This window comes from Mustelus asterias, chromosome 6 (assembly GCF_964213995.1).
Source record: "Mustelus asterias chromosome 6, sMusAst1.hap1.1, whole genome shotgun sequence".
Taxonomy (NCBI): domain Eukaryota; kingdom Metazoa; phylum Chordata; class Chondrichthyes; order Carcharhiniformes; family Triakidae; genus Mustelus; species Mustelus asterias.
In genome coordinates, this window is record NC_135806.1 from 146,067,222 (window position 1) to 146,081,739 (window position 14,518).

The following is a 14,518-nucleotide window of genomic DNA, read 5'->3' on the forward strand; positions in this document are numbered from 1 at the left end:
AGGAACCCTGAGACTGACCGATTCACTGTGTACAGGAACCCAGAGACTGACCGATTCACTGTATCGTAACCCTGAGACTGACCGATTCACTGTGTACAGTAACCCTGAGACTGACCGATTCACTGTGTACAGTAACCCTGAGACTGACCGATTCACCGTGTCGTAACCCTGAGACTGACCGATTCACTGTGTCGTAACCCTGAGACTGACCGATTCACTGTGTCGTAACCCTGAGACTGACCGATTCACCGTGTCGTAACCCTGAGACTGACCGATTCACTGTGTACAGTAACCCTGAGACTGACCGATTCACCGTGTCGTAACCCTGAGACTGACCGATTCACTGTGTCGTAACCCTGAGACTGACCGATTCACTGTGTCGTAACCCTGAGACTGACCGATTCACTGTGTCGTAACCCTGAGACTGACCGATTCACTGTGTCGTAACCCTGAGACTGACCGATTCACTGTGTACAGTAACCCTGAGACTGACCGATTCACTGTGTACAGTAACCCTGAGACTGACCGATTCACTGTGTCGTAACCCTGAGACTGACCGATTCACTGTGTACAGTAACCCTGAGACTGACCGATTCACTGTGTACAGTAACCCTGAGACTGACCGATTCACTGTGTCGTAACCCTGAGACTGACCGATTCACTGTGTCGTAACCCTGAGACTGACCGATTCACTGTGTACAGTAACCCTGAGACTGACCGATTCACTGTGTACAGTAACCCTGAGACTGACCGATTCACTGTGTAAAGTAACCCTGAGACTGACCGATTCACTGTGTACAGTAACCCTGAGACTGACCGATTCACTGTGTACAGTAACCCTGAGACTGACCGATTCACTGTGTCGTAACCCTGAGACTGACCGATTCACTGTGTACAGTAACCCTGAGACTGACCGATTCACTGTGTACAGTAACCCTGAGACTGACCGATTCACTGTGTCGTAACCCTGAGACTGACCGATTCACTGTGTCGTAACCCTGAGACTGACCGATTCACTGTGTACAGTAACCCTGAGACTGACCGATTCACTGTGTCGTAACCCTGAGACTGACCGATTCACTGTGTACAGTAACCCTGAGACTGACCGATTCACTGTGTCGTAACCCTGAGACTGACCGATTCACTGTGTCGTAACCCTGAGACTGACCGATTCACTGTGTACAGTAACCCTGAGACTGACCGATTCACTGTGTCGTAACCCTGAGACTGACCGATTCACTGTGTACAGTGACCCTGAGACTGACCGATTCACTGTGTCGTAACCCCCTGAGACTGACCGATTCGCTGTGTACAGGAACCCTGAGACTGACCGATTCACTGTGTCGTAACCCTGAGACTGACCGATTCACTGTGTACAGTAACCCTGAGACCGACCGATTCAGTGTGTCGTAACCCCCTGAGACTGACCGATTCACTGTGTACAGTAACCCTGAGACTGACCGATTCACTGTGTACAGTGACCCTGAGACTGACCGATTCACTGTGTCGTAACCCTGAGACTGACCGATTCACTGTGTACAGTGACCCTGAGACTGACCGATTCACTGTGTCGTAACCCCCTGAGACTGACCGATTCGCTGTGTACAGGAACCCTGAGACTGACCGATTCACGGTGTACAGTAACCCTGAGACTGACCGATTCACTGTGTACAGTAACACTGAGACTGACCGATTCACTGTGTACAGTAACCCTGAGACTGACCGATTCACTGTGTACAGTAACCCTGAGACTGACCGATTCACTGTGTCGTAACCCTGAGACTGACCGATTCACTGTGTACAGTAACCCTGAGACTGACCGATTCACTGTGTCGTAACCCTGAGACTGACCGATTCACTGTGTACAGTAACCCTGAGACTGACCGATTCACTGTGTACAGTAACCCTGAGACTGACCGATTCACTGTGTATAGTAACCCTGAGACTGACCGATTCACTGTGTACAGTAACCCTGAGACTGACCGATTCACTGTGTCGTAACCCTGAGACTGACCGATTCACTGTGTCGTAACCCTGAGACTGACCGATTCACTGTGTACAGTAACCCTGAGACTGACCGATTCACTGTGTCGTAACCCTGAGACTGACCGATTCACTGTGTACAGTAACCCTGAGACTGACCGATTCACTGTGTACAGTAACCCTGAGACTGACCGATTCACTGTGTCGTAACCCTGAGACTGACCGATTCACTGTGTACAGTAACCCTGAGACTGACCGATTCACTGTGTACAGTAACCCTGAGACTGACCGATTCACTGTGTATAGTAACCCTGAGACTGACCGATTCACTGTGTATAGTAACCCTGAGACTGACCGATTCACTGTGTACAGTAACCCTGAGACTGACCGATTCACTGTGTCGTAACCCTGAGACTGACCGATTCACTGTGTACAGTAACCCTGAGACTGACCGATTCACTGTGTCGTAACCCTGAGACTGACCGATTCACTGTGTCGTAACCCTGAGACTGACCGATTCACTGTGTACAGTAACCCTGAGACTGACCGATTCACTGTGTACAGTAACCCTGAGACTGACCGATTCACTGTGTCGTAACCCTGAGACTGACCGATTCACTGTGTACAGTAACCCTGAGACTGACCGATTCACTGTGTCGTAACCCTGAGACTGACCGATTCACTGTGTACAGTAACCCTGAGACTGACCGATTCACTGTGTCGTAACCCTGAGACTGACCGATTCACTGTGTACAGTAACCCTGAGACTGACCGATTCACTGTGTCGTAACCCTGAGACTGACCGATTCACTGTGTACAGGAACCCTGAGACTGACCGATTCACTGTGTACAGTAACCCTGAGACTGACCGATTCACTGTGTACAGTAACCCTGAGACTGACCGATTCACTGTGTCGTAACCCTGAGACTGACCGATTCACTGTGTACAGTAACCCTGAGACTGACCGATTCACTGTGTACAGTAACCCTGAGACTGACCGATTCACTGTGTACAGTAACCCTGAGACTGACCGATTCACTGTGTACAGTAACCCTGAGACTGACCGATTCACTGTATCGTAACCCTGAGACTGACCGATTCACTGTGTACAGTAACCCTGAGACTGACCGATTCAATGTGTACAGTAACCCTGAGACTGACCGATTCACTGTGTCGTAACCCTGAGACTGACCGATTCACTGTGTACAGTAACCCTGAGACTGACCGATTCACTGTGTCGTAACCCTGAGACTGACCGATTCACTGTGTACAGGAACCCTGAGACTGACCGATTCACTGTGTACAGGAACCCTGAGACTGACCGATTCACTGTGTCGTAACCCTGAGACTGACCGATTCACTGTGTACAGTAACCCTGAGACTGACCGATTCACTGTGTCGTAACCCTGAGACTGACCGATTCACTGTGTACAGTAACCCTGAGACTGACCGATTCACTGTGTACAGTAACCCTGAGACTGACCGATTCACTGTGTACAGTAACCCTGAGACTGACCGATTCACTGTGTCGTAACCCTGAGACTGACCGATTCACTGTGTACAGTAACCCTGAGACTGACCGATTCACTGTGTACAGTAACCCTGAGACTGACCGATTCACTGTGTACAGGAACCCTGAGACTGACCGATTCACTGTGTCGTAACCCCCTGAGACTGACCGATTCACTGTGTCGTAACCCAGAGACTGACCGATTCACTGTGTCGTAACCCTGAGACTGACCGATTCACTGTGTACAGTAACCCTGAGACTGACCGATTCACTGTGTATAGTAACCCTGAGACTGACCGATTCACTGTGTCGTAACCCTGAGACTGACCGATTCACTGTGTACAGTAACCCTGAGACTGACCGATTCACTGTGTCGTAACCCTGAGACTGACCGATTCACTGTGTCGTAACCCTGAGACTGACCGATTCACTGTGTCGTAACCCTGAGACTGACCGATTCACTGTGTCGTAACCCTGAGACTGACCGATTCACTGTGTACAGTAACCCTGAGACTGACCGATTCACTGTGTCGTAACACTGAGACTGACCGATTCACTGTGTACAGGAACCCTGAGACTGACCGATTCACTGTGTCGTAACCCTGAGACTGACCGATTCACTGTGTACAGTAACCCTGAGACTGACCGATTCACTGTGTACAGTAACCCTGAGACTGACCGATTCACTGTGTCGTAACCCTGAGACTGACCGATTCACTGTGTACAGTAACCCTGAGACTGACCGATTCACTGTGTACAGTAACCCTGAGACTGACCGATTCACTGTGTCGTAACCCTGAGACTGACCGATTCACTGTGTACAGGAACCCTGAGACTGACCGATTCACTGTGTCGTAACCCTGAGACTGACCGATTCACTGTGTACAGTAACCCTGAGACTGACTGATTCACTGTGTCGTAACCCTGAGACTGACCGATTCACTGTGTCGTAACCCTGAGACTGACCGATTCACTGTGTACAGTAACCCTGAGACTGACCGATTCACTGTGTCGTAACCCTGAGACTGACCGATTCACTGTGTACAGTAACCCTGAGACTGACCGATTCACTGTGTACAGTAACCCTGAGACTGACCGATTCACTGTGTACAGTAACCCTGAGACTGACCGATTCACCGTGTCGTAACCCTGAGACTGACCGATTCACTGTGTCGTAACCCTGAGACTGACCGATTCACTGTGTCGTAACCCTGAGACTGACCGATTCACTGTGTCGTAACCCTGAGACTGACCGATTCACTGTGTCGTAACCCTGAGACTGACCGATTCACTGTGTACAGTAACCCTGAGACTGACCGATTCACTGTGTCGTAACCCTGAGACTGACCGATTCACTGTGTACAGTAACCCTGAGACTGACCGATTCACTGTGTACAGTAACCCTGAGACTGACCGATTCACTGTGTCGTAACCCTGAGACTGACCGATTCACTGTGTCGTAACCCTGAGACTGACCGATTCACTGTGTCGTAACCCTGAGACTGACCGATTCACTGTGTACAGTAACCCTGAGACTGACTGATTCACTGTGTCGTAACCCTGAGACTGACCGATTCACTGTGTCGTAACCCTGAGACTGACCGATTCACTGTGTCGTAACCCTGAGACTGACCGATTCACTGTGTACAGTAACCCTGAGACTGACCTATTCACTGTGTACAGTAACCCTGAGACTGACCGATTCACTGTGTAAAGTAACCCTGAGACTGACCGATTCACTGTGTCGTAACCCTGAGACTGACCGATTCACTGTGTACAGTAACCCTGAGACTGACCGATTCACTGTGTACAGTAACCCTGAGACTGACTGATTCACTGTGTCGTAACCCTGAGACTGACCGATTCACTGTGTCGTAACCCTGAGACTGACCGATTCACTGTGTACAGTAACCCTGAGACTGACCGATTCACTGTGTACAGTAACCCTGAGACTGACCGATTCACTGTGTCGTAACCCTGAGACTGACCGATTCACTGTGTCGTAACCCTGAGACTGACCGATTCCCTCAGTGTTTCGGCCACTTTTAAACACCAGGGGTTTCCCATTTCAAATCATGGAAAGGTGTTAATTCTCTCGGAGCCTGTGGAACTCTCTCCCGCAGAGAGAGGTGGAGGCGAGTCTTTCATTTTTTTTCATTTATTCATATTAAATGGGCATTGGCCCATCCTTATTTGCCCTTGGAGGGCAGTTGAGAGTCAAACACATTGGCTGTGGGTCTGGAGTCACGTGTAGGCCAGACCGGGTAAGGACGGCAGATTTCCTTCCCTAAAGGACATTAGTGACCCAGATGGGTTTTTCCAACAATCGACAATGGGTTTCATGATCATCAGTAGATTCTTAATTCCAGATATTTTTTATTGAATTCGCATTATACCATCTGCCGTGGCGGGATTCGAACCCGGGTCCCCAGAACATTAGATGAGTTTCTGGATTAATAGTCTATCGATAATACCACTGGGCCATCACCAACCTGCAGTTGCAGATCTGCTGGCAGAAGCAGATATCTTCTTGACCGATGAGAGATTGTGACGTGATTGGAGGTTGTCGGGGCAGTATGTGGAAGTGAGACCACAGTCCAGTCTGCCATTTTTTTATTGGTGGCGGTGTGCGCTTGAGAGGCTGAATGGTCTGCCCCAAATTCATATGTTGGTGCACTTCGAGATAATCTGTTTGCAATGGTCAAAACAGCCTTCCCCTCACTGTAAAACAAAGGGTAAAGTTATTAAAGCATGCAGGAGCAGAGAGACCTGGGTGAGTCTGTGCAGAGATCGAGAAGGTGGCAGGACAGGTGGAGAGGCCAGTTACTGTTCACAAACAGAACTCCCACTCACCTGACGAAGGGACAGCGCTCCGAAAGCTAGTGGCTCGTGCTACCAAATAAACCTGTTAGACTTTAACCTGGTGTTGTAAGACTTCTTAATGTCTTTATTAATCGCACTGATTCAACCTCAGCTGGAATATTGTGTACAGTTCTGGGCTCCACTCTATAGGAAGGATGTGAAGGCATTGGAGAGAGCGCAGAAGAGATTTACAAGAATGGTTCCAGGGATGAGGAACTTCAGTGATGAGGATAGATTGGAGAGGTTGGGACTGTTCTCTCTGGAGAGAAGGTTAAGAGGAGATTAGATAGAGTTTTTCAAAATCTTGAGGGAACTGGACAGAGTAGATAGGGAGAAACTGTCCCTGCTTGTGAAAGGATCGAGAACAGATTTAAAGTGATTTGCAAAAGAAGCAACTGTGATGTGAGAAAATGTGAGTGGTTGGAGTCTGGGATGTTCCACCTGGAAATGTGGTAGAGGCAGCTTCATCGAGGCGTTCGAGAGGGGATTAGATGATTATTTGAGTAGAAACAAATGTGCAGGGGTGCGGGGGGAAAGGCAGGGGAATGGCACTATGTCACGGTGCTCGATTGGAGAGCCAGGAAGACACGATGGGCCGAATGGCCTCCTCTGTGCTGTAACAATTCTGTGGCTGTGAGAAGCAGAGCCTTTGTTGAGTTTGGATTGTGGATTGCTGGGTTCCTTTGGCCTTTGATTATCACTGCCCAGTTACTTTTCCTTTTCTCTGCAGAGTAACTTTGGCTGAGAATCATGAAGAGCGAACACGGGCAGCGCTGAGCTTGATGAACGAGATGTTGTGTGACACCGTCCAGCTTCCCACCACTCGCCCACACACTCTGGGGGAAAAGCCAAGAAAATCAGTTCAACTGACCCAGACTCGCCACAGCAGCACTCCAGCAGGGTAAGTACAGGACGGCAGAACACAGTCCACAGACAGGGAGCAGCGACAATCCTCGTCACCATCCCCACTCCATCAGGTGGAGCCATTTCAGCCCCACCGGGACCCCTCAGTGCCGCTGTGTCACAAACACCACTTGTCCATTCGGAGTTAATGAACACTGCTTCAGGAAATTAGCATCGAGTGGAAGCAAGGTTTGAGTTCTGCAAATTGATGAAAGCAGCAAAGTCAGTGTTTGGGGTTATGAAGTTTATATTCTGAATGGTGATAACTGCAATTAATATTGCACTAGATTGCACTGGGATACAAAACTGGCTCGGCCAAAGGAGACAGAGGGTAGCAGTGAGGTGCGTACAGTGCGTATGGGTGGGACAAAGGAGGGGAATTATGCTTAGAACCCAAGGGAATAGGGGAGATCCTAAATGAATACTTTGCATCGGTATTCACGAAAGAGAGGGGTGTGTTAACCGGGAGTGTCTCGGAGGGAGGTGTTGACCCGTTAGAGAAAATCTCCATTACAAGAGAGGAAGTGTTAGGTTTTTTAGGGAACATTAAAACTGACAAAGCCCCAGGGCCTGATGGCATCTATCCTCGACTGCTCAGGGAGACGAGAGATGAAATTGCTGGGCCTCTGACGGAAATCTTTGTCACTTCTTTGGACATGGGTGAGGTCCCTGAGGATTGGAGGATAGCGAATGTGGTCCCGTTGTTTAAGAAGGGTAGCAGGGATAACCCAGGAAATTATAGGCCGGTGAGTTTGACGTCCGTGGTAGGGAAGTTGTTGGAGAGGATTCTTAGAGACAGGATGTATGTGCATTTAGAACGGAACAATCTCATTAGTGACAGACAGCATGGTTTTGTAAGAGGAAGGTCGTGCCTTACAAATTTGGTGGAGTTTTTTGAGCAAGTGACAAAAACGGTTGATGAAGGAAGGGCCGTGGATGTCGTCTATATGGATTTCAGTAAGGCATTTGACAAAGTCCCACATGGCAGGTTGGTTAAGAAGGTTAAGGCTCATGGGATACAAGGAGAAGTGGCTAGATGGGTGGAGAACTGGCTTGGCCATAGGAGACAGAGGGTAGTGGTCGAAGGGTCTTTTTCCGGTTGGAGATCTGTGACCAGTGGTGTTCCGCAGGGCTCTGTACTTGGACCTCTGCTATTTGTGATATATATAAATGATTTGGAAGAAGGTGTAACTGGTGTAATCAGCAAGTTTGCGGATGACACAAAGATCGCTGGACTTGCAGATAGCGAAGAGCATTGTCAGGCAATACAGCAGGATATAGATAGGCTGGGAAATTGGGCGGAGAGGTGGCAGATGGAGTTTAATCCGGATAAATGCGAAGTGATGCATTTTGGAAGAAATAATGTAGGGAGGAGTTATACAATAAATGGCAGAGTCATCAGGAGTATAGAAACACAGAGGGACCTAGGTGTGCAAGTCCACAAATCCTTGAAGGTGGCAACACAGGTGGAGAAGGTGGTGAAGAAGGCATATGGTATGCTTGCCTTTATAGGACGGGGTATAGAGTATAAAAGCTGGAGTCTGATGATGCAGCTGTATAGAACGCTGGTTAGGCCACATTTGGAGTACTGCGTCTAGTTCTGGTCGCCGCACTACCAGAAGGACGTGGAGGCGTTAGAGAGAGTGCAGAGAAGGTTTACCAGGATGTTGCCTGGTATGGAGGGTCTTAGCTATGAGGAGAGATTGGGTAAACTGGGGTTGTTCTCCCTGGAAAGACGGAGAATGAGGGGAGATCTAATAAAGGTGTACAAGATTATGAAGGGTATAGATAGGGTGAACAGTGGGAAGCTTTTTCCCAGGTCGGAGGTGACGATCACAAGGGGTCACGGGCTCAAGGTGAGAGGGGCGAAGTATAACTCAGATATCAGAGGGACGTTTTTTACACAGAGGGTGGTGGGGGCCTGGATTGTGCTGCCAAGTAGGGTGGTGGAGACAGGCACGCTGACATCGTTTAAGACTTACCTGGATAGTCACATGAGCAGCCTGGGAATGGAGGGATACAAACGATTGGTCGAGTTGGACCAAGGAGCTTGGAGGGCCGAAGGGCCTGTTTCCTGTGCTGTACTGTTCTTTGTTCTTTGTTGTGTGTACAGTGTGTGTATGGGTGGGGTGTGTACACTGTATGGGTGGGGTGTGTACAGTGTGTGTATGGGTGGGGTGTGTACACTGTGTATGGGTGGGGTGTGTACACTGTATGGGTGGGGTGTGTACAGTGTGTGTATGGGTGAGGTGTGTACAGTGTGTATGGGTGGGGTGTGTACAGTGTGTGTATGGGTGGGGTGTGTACAGTGTGTATGGGTGGGGTGTGTACAGTGTGTGTATGGGTGGGGTGTGTACAGTGTGTGTATGGGTGAGGTGTGTACAGTGTGTATGGGTGGGGTGTGTACAGTGTGTGTATGGGTGAGGTGTGTACAGTGTGTATGGGTGGGGTGTGTACAGTGTGTATGGGTGAGGTGTGTACAGTGTGTGTATGGGTGGGGTGTGTACAGTGTGTATGGGTGACGTGTGCCCTCATTCTCCTTGTGTTGCAGGAGGTGGACCAGGTCCCGCAGTCTCTCTGTCAGTCGAGCTGAGAGACGCTTTCCAGGAACCTCTCCAATGAGACCAACGCGATCTGTCTCCTCATCCCCAGACCGATCTCCACAGGCAGGTGGGAGCTGGCACTTTCTTTCACCTTGTCTGCTGTATATGGGTTGTGCTTGTGTCAGTGTTGGTGGTTTCATTCAGAGTCTTTCTGAATGGCTGTCTGTTCACCTGCTATCTTCAACATGTCCAAGGACACTGACACACAGTGAAATTATTGTGGGTGCGCTGGGCCCACACACCTTCAGCTGCTTCACCCTCCGTCCCACCTTAACGTCAGAACTGGGCATGTCCGCTGGTGACTGCAAAATCTTCAATATCATTTGCGACTCTTCCACAAAATAGCCTAAAATAATGAGGGGCACAGATCAGCTAGATAGTCAATATCTTTTCCCAAAGGTAGGGGAGTGTAAAACTAGAGGGCATAGGTTTAAGGTGAGAGGGTAGAGATACAAAAGTGTCCAGAGGGGCAATTGTTTCACACACAGGGTGGTGAGTGTCTGGAACAAGCTGCCAGAGGTAGTAGTCGAGGCGGGTACAATTTGGACTTTAAAATGTATTTAGACAGTTTCATGGGTAAGATGGGTATAGAGGGATATGGGCCAAATGTCCATATCCCTCTATCAGACTCAGCAGCCTGGGAACTACAGGCCGGTGAGCCTAATGTCTGTAGTGGGTAAGTTGTTAGAAGGTATTCTGAGAGATAGGATCTACAGGCATTTAGAGACGCAAGGACTGATTAGGGACAGTCAGCATGGCTTTGTGAGTGGAAAATCATGTCTCACAAACTTGATTGAGTTTTTTGAAGGGGTAACCAAGAAGGTAGATGAGGGCAGTGCAGTTGATGTTGTCTACATGGACTTTAGCAAGGCCTTTGACAAGGTACCGCATGGTTGGTTGTTGCATAAGGTTAAATCTCACAAGATCCAGGGTGAGGTAGCCAATTAGATACAAAATTGGCTTGATGACAAAATGTGGAGATGCCGGCGTTGGACTGGGGTAAACACAGTAAGAGTTCTAACAACACCAGGTTAAAGTCCAGCAGGTTTATTTGGTAGCAAGTTTGTTGTTAAAACTCTTATTGATGACAAAAGCCAGAAGGTGGTTGTCGAGGGTTGTTTTTCAAACACTGGAACACTTTAGTTCCAGTGATCATAACGCCATTAGTTTCAAGTTGATCATGGATAAAGATAGATCTGATCCTCGGGTTGAGGCTCTAAACTGGAAAAAGGCCAAATTTGAAGAAATGAGAAAGGATCTAAAAAGCGTGGATTGGGACAGGCTGTTCTCTGGCAAGGATGTGATTGGTAAGTGGGAGGCCTTCAAAGGAGAAATTTTGAGAGTGAAGAGTTTGTATGTTCCTGCCAGGATTAAAGGCAAAGTGAATAAGAATAAGGAACCTTGGTTCTCGAGGGATATTGGAACTCTGATAAAGAAGAAGAGAGACATGTGTGACATGTAAAGGCAACAGGGAGCAAATAAGATGCTTGAGGAGTATAAAAAGTGCAAGAAACTACTTAAGAAAGAAATCAGGAGGGCAACAAGAAGACATGAGGTTGCTTTGGCAGACAAGGTGAAGGATAATCCAAAGAGCTTCGACAGGTATATTAAGAGCAAAAGGATAGTAAGGGATAAAATTGGTCCTCTTGAAGATCAGAGTGGTTGGCTATGTATGGAACCAAAGAAATGGGGGAGATATTAAATGGGTTTTTTGCACCCGTATTTACTAAGGAAACTGGCATGGAGTCTCTGGAAATAAGGCAAACAAGTAGGGAGGTCATGGAACCTATACAGATTAAAGGGGAGGAGGTGCTTGCTGTCTTGGGGCAAATCAGAGTAGATAAATCCCCAGGGCCGGACAGGGTATTCCCACGGACCTTGAAGGAGACTAGTGTTGAAATTGCAGGGGCCCTGGCAGATATATTTAAAATGTCGGTATCCACGGTTGAGGTGCCGGATGACTGGAGGATAGCTCATGTTGTTCCTTTGTTTTAAAAAGGCTCAAAAAGTAATGCGGGAAATTATAGGCCGGTATGTTTGACGTCAGTAGTAGGTAAATTATTGGGAGGAATACTAAGAGATAGGATCTACAAATATTTGGATAGACAGGACTTATTAGGGAGAGTCAATATGGCTTTGTGCGTGGTAGGTCATGTTTAACCATCTATTAGAGTTTTTCGAAGAGGTTACCAGGAAAGTGGATGATGGGAAGGCAGTGGATGTTGTCTATATGGACTTCAGTAAGGCCTTTGACAAGGTCCCACATGGGAGGTTAGTCAGGAAGGTTCAGTCGCTAGGTATACATGGAGAGGTAGTAAATTGGATTAGACATTGGCTCAATGGAAGAAGCCAGAGAGTGGTAGTGGAGGATTGCTTCTCCGAGTGGAGGCCTGTGACTAGTGGTGTGCCACAGGGATCAGTGCTGTGTCCATTGTTGTTTGTCATCTATATCAATGATCTGGATGATAATGTGGTAAATTGGATCAGCAAATTTGCTGATGGTACAAAGATTGGAGGTGTAGTGGACAGTGAGGAAGGTTTTCAAAGCTTGCAGAGGTTTGGACCAGCTAGAAAAATGGGCTGAAAAATGGCAGATGGAGTTTAATGCAGACAAGTGTGAGGTATTGCACTTTGGAAGGACAAACCAAGGTAGAACATACAAGGTAAATGGTAGGACACTGAAGAGTGCAGTAGAACAGAGGGATCTGGGAATACAGATACATAATTCCCTAAAAGTGGCGTCACAGGTAGGGTCGTAAAGAGTGCTTTTGGTACATTGGCCTTTATAAATCAAAGTATTGAGTATAGGAGTTGGAATGTTATGGTGAGGTTGTATAAGACTTTGGTGAGGCCGAATTTGGAGTATTGTGTGCAGTTTTGGTCACCTAATTACAGGAAGGATATTAATATGGTTGAAAGAGTGCAGAGAAGGTTTACAAGGATGTTGCCGGGACTTGAGAAACTGAGTTACAGAGAAAGGTTGAATAGGTTGGGACTTTATTCCCTGGAGTGCAGAAGAATGAGGAGAGATTTGATAGTGGTGAATAAAATTATGATGGGTATAGATAGAGTGAATGCAAGCAGACTTTTTCCACTGAGGCTAGGGGAGAAAATAACGAGAGGTTAAGGGTGAGGGGGGGAAAGTTGAACAAAGAACAGTACAGCACAGGAAACAGGCCCTTCGGCCCTCCAAGCCTGTGCCACTCATTGGTCCAACTAGACCATTCGTTTGTATCCCTCCATTCCCAGACTGCTCATGTGACTATCCAGGTAAGTCTTAAACGATATCAGCGTGCCTGCCTCCACCACCCTACTTGGCAGCACATTCCAGGCCCCCACCACCTTCTGTGTAAAAAACATCCCTCTAATATCTGAGTTATACTTCGCCCCTCTCACCTTGAGCCCGTGACCCCTCGTGATCGTCACCTCTGACCTGGGAAAAGGCTTCCCACTGTTCACCCTATCTATACCCTTCATAATTTTGTACATCTCTATTAGGTCTCTCCTCATTCTCCGTCTTTCCAGGGAGAACAACCCCAGTCTACCCAATCTCTCCTCATAGCTAAGACCCTCCATACCAGGCAACATCCTGGTAAACCTTCTCTGCACTCTCTCTAAAGCCTCCACGTCCTTCTGGTAGTGCGGCGACCAGAACTGGACACAGTACTCCAAATGTGGCCTAACCAGTGTTCTATACAGCTGCAACATCAGACTCCAGCTTTTATACTCTATACCCCGTCCTATAAAGGCAAGTGGGACCCAGTCGAGAAGAAAAGGAAAGCATACAAAAGGCTCAGAGAGCTTGGCGAAGATAGGGATTTAGAAGAGTATACGGCTTGTAGGAAGGGACTAAAGAAGGAAATTAGGAGAGCCAGAAGGGGCCACGAGAAGGCCCTGGCAGGTAGGATTATGTGAAGAGTAAAAGGATGAGACGTGACGGAATAGGGCCTATAAAAGGTGAAGGTGGGAAAGTCTGTACGGAACCAGTAGAAATGGCAGAGGTGCTCAATGAGTATTTTGCCTCGGTTTTCACAGAGGAGAAGGACATGGGTGGATGTACTGTGGGCTTGCAGTGGACTGAAAGGATTGAGTATGTGGACTTCAAGAAAGAGGTTGTGCTGGAATCTTTGAATGGCATCAAGATAGATAAGTCGCCGGGTCCGGATGGGATGTACCCCAGGTTACCGCGGGAGGCGAGGGAGGGGATTGCAGAGCCTCTGGCGATGATCTTTGCGTCGTCGATGGAGACGGGAGAGGTGCCGGAGGATTGGAGGATTGCGGATGTGGTTCCTATTTTCAAGAAGGGGAATAGGGATAGCCCAGGTAATTACCGACCGGTGAGTCTAACCTCAGTGGTTGGTAAACTGATGGAGAAGATCCTGAGGGACAGGTTTTATGAGCATTTAGAGAGGTTTAGTATGCTCAAGAATACTCAGCATGGCTTTGTCACGGGCAGATCGTGCCTTACGGGCCTGGTGGTGTTCTTCGAAAATGTGACTAAACACATTGACGAAGGGAAGGCGGTAGATGTGGTTTATATGGATTTTAGCAAGGTGTTCGATAAGGTCCCCCATGCAAGGCTTCTAGAAAAAGTGAGAGGGCATGGGATCCAAGGAGCTGCTGCCCGGTGGAGGGAGAGAGTGGGTATAGATGGGT

General features: G+C 48.2%; 1 protein-coding gene across 9 annotated transcripts in view; it reads left to right on the forward strand.

Annotated features, from left to right (window-relative positions):
• LOC144495195 (ciliogenesis and planar polarity effector 1-like) overlaps positions 1–14,518 on the forward strand; it is a 216,085-nt gene that overhangs the window by 190,236 nt on the left and 11,331 nt on the right. For all 9 annotated transcript variants that reach the window (XM_078215234.1, XM_078215228.1, XM_078215235.1 and 6 more), the window contains 2 exons: positions 7,087–7,257; positions 9,811–9,929. In XM_078215234.1, coding sequence (XP_078071360.1) covers positions 7,087–7,257; positions 9,811–9,929 — 290 coding nt within the window. The remainder of the gene's footprint in view (positions 1–7,086; positions 7,258–9,810; positions 9,930–14,518) is intronic.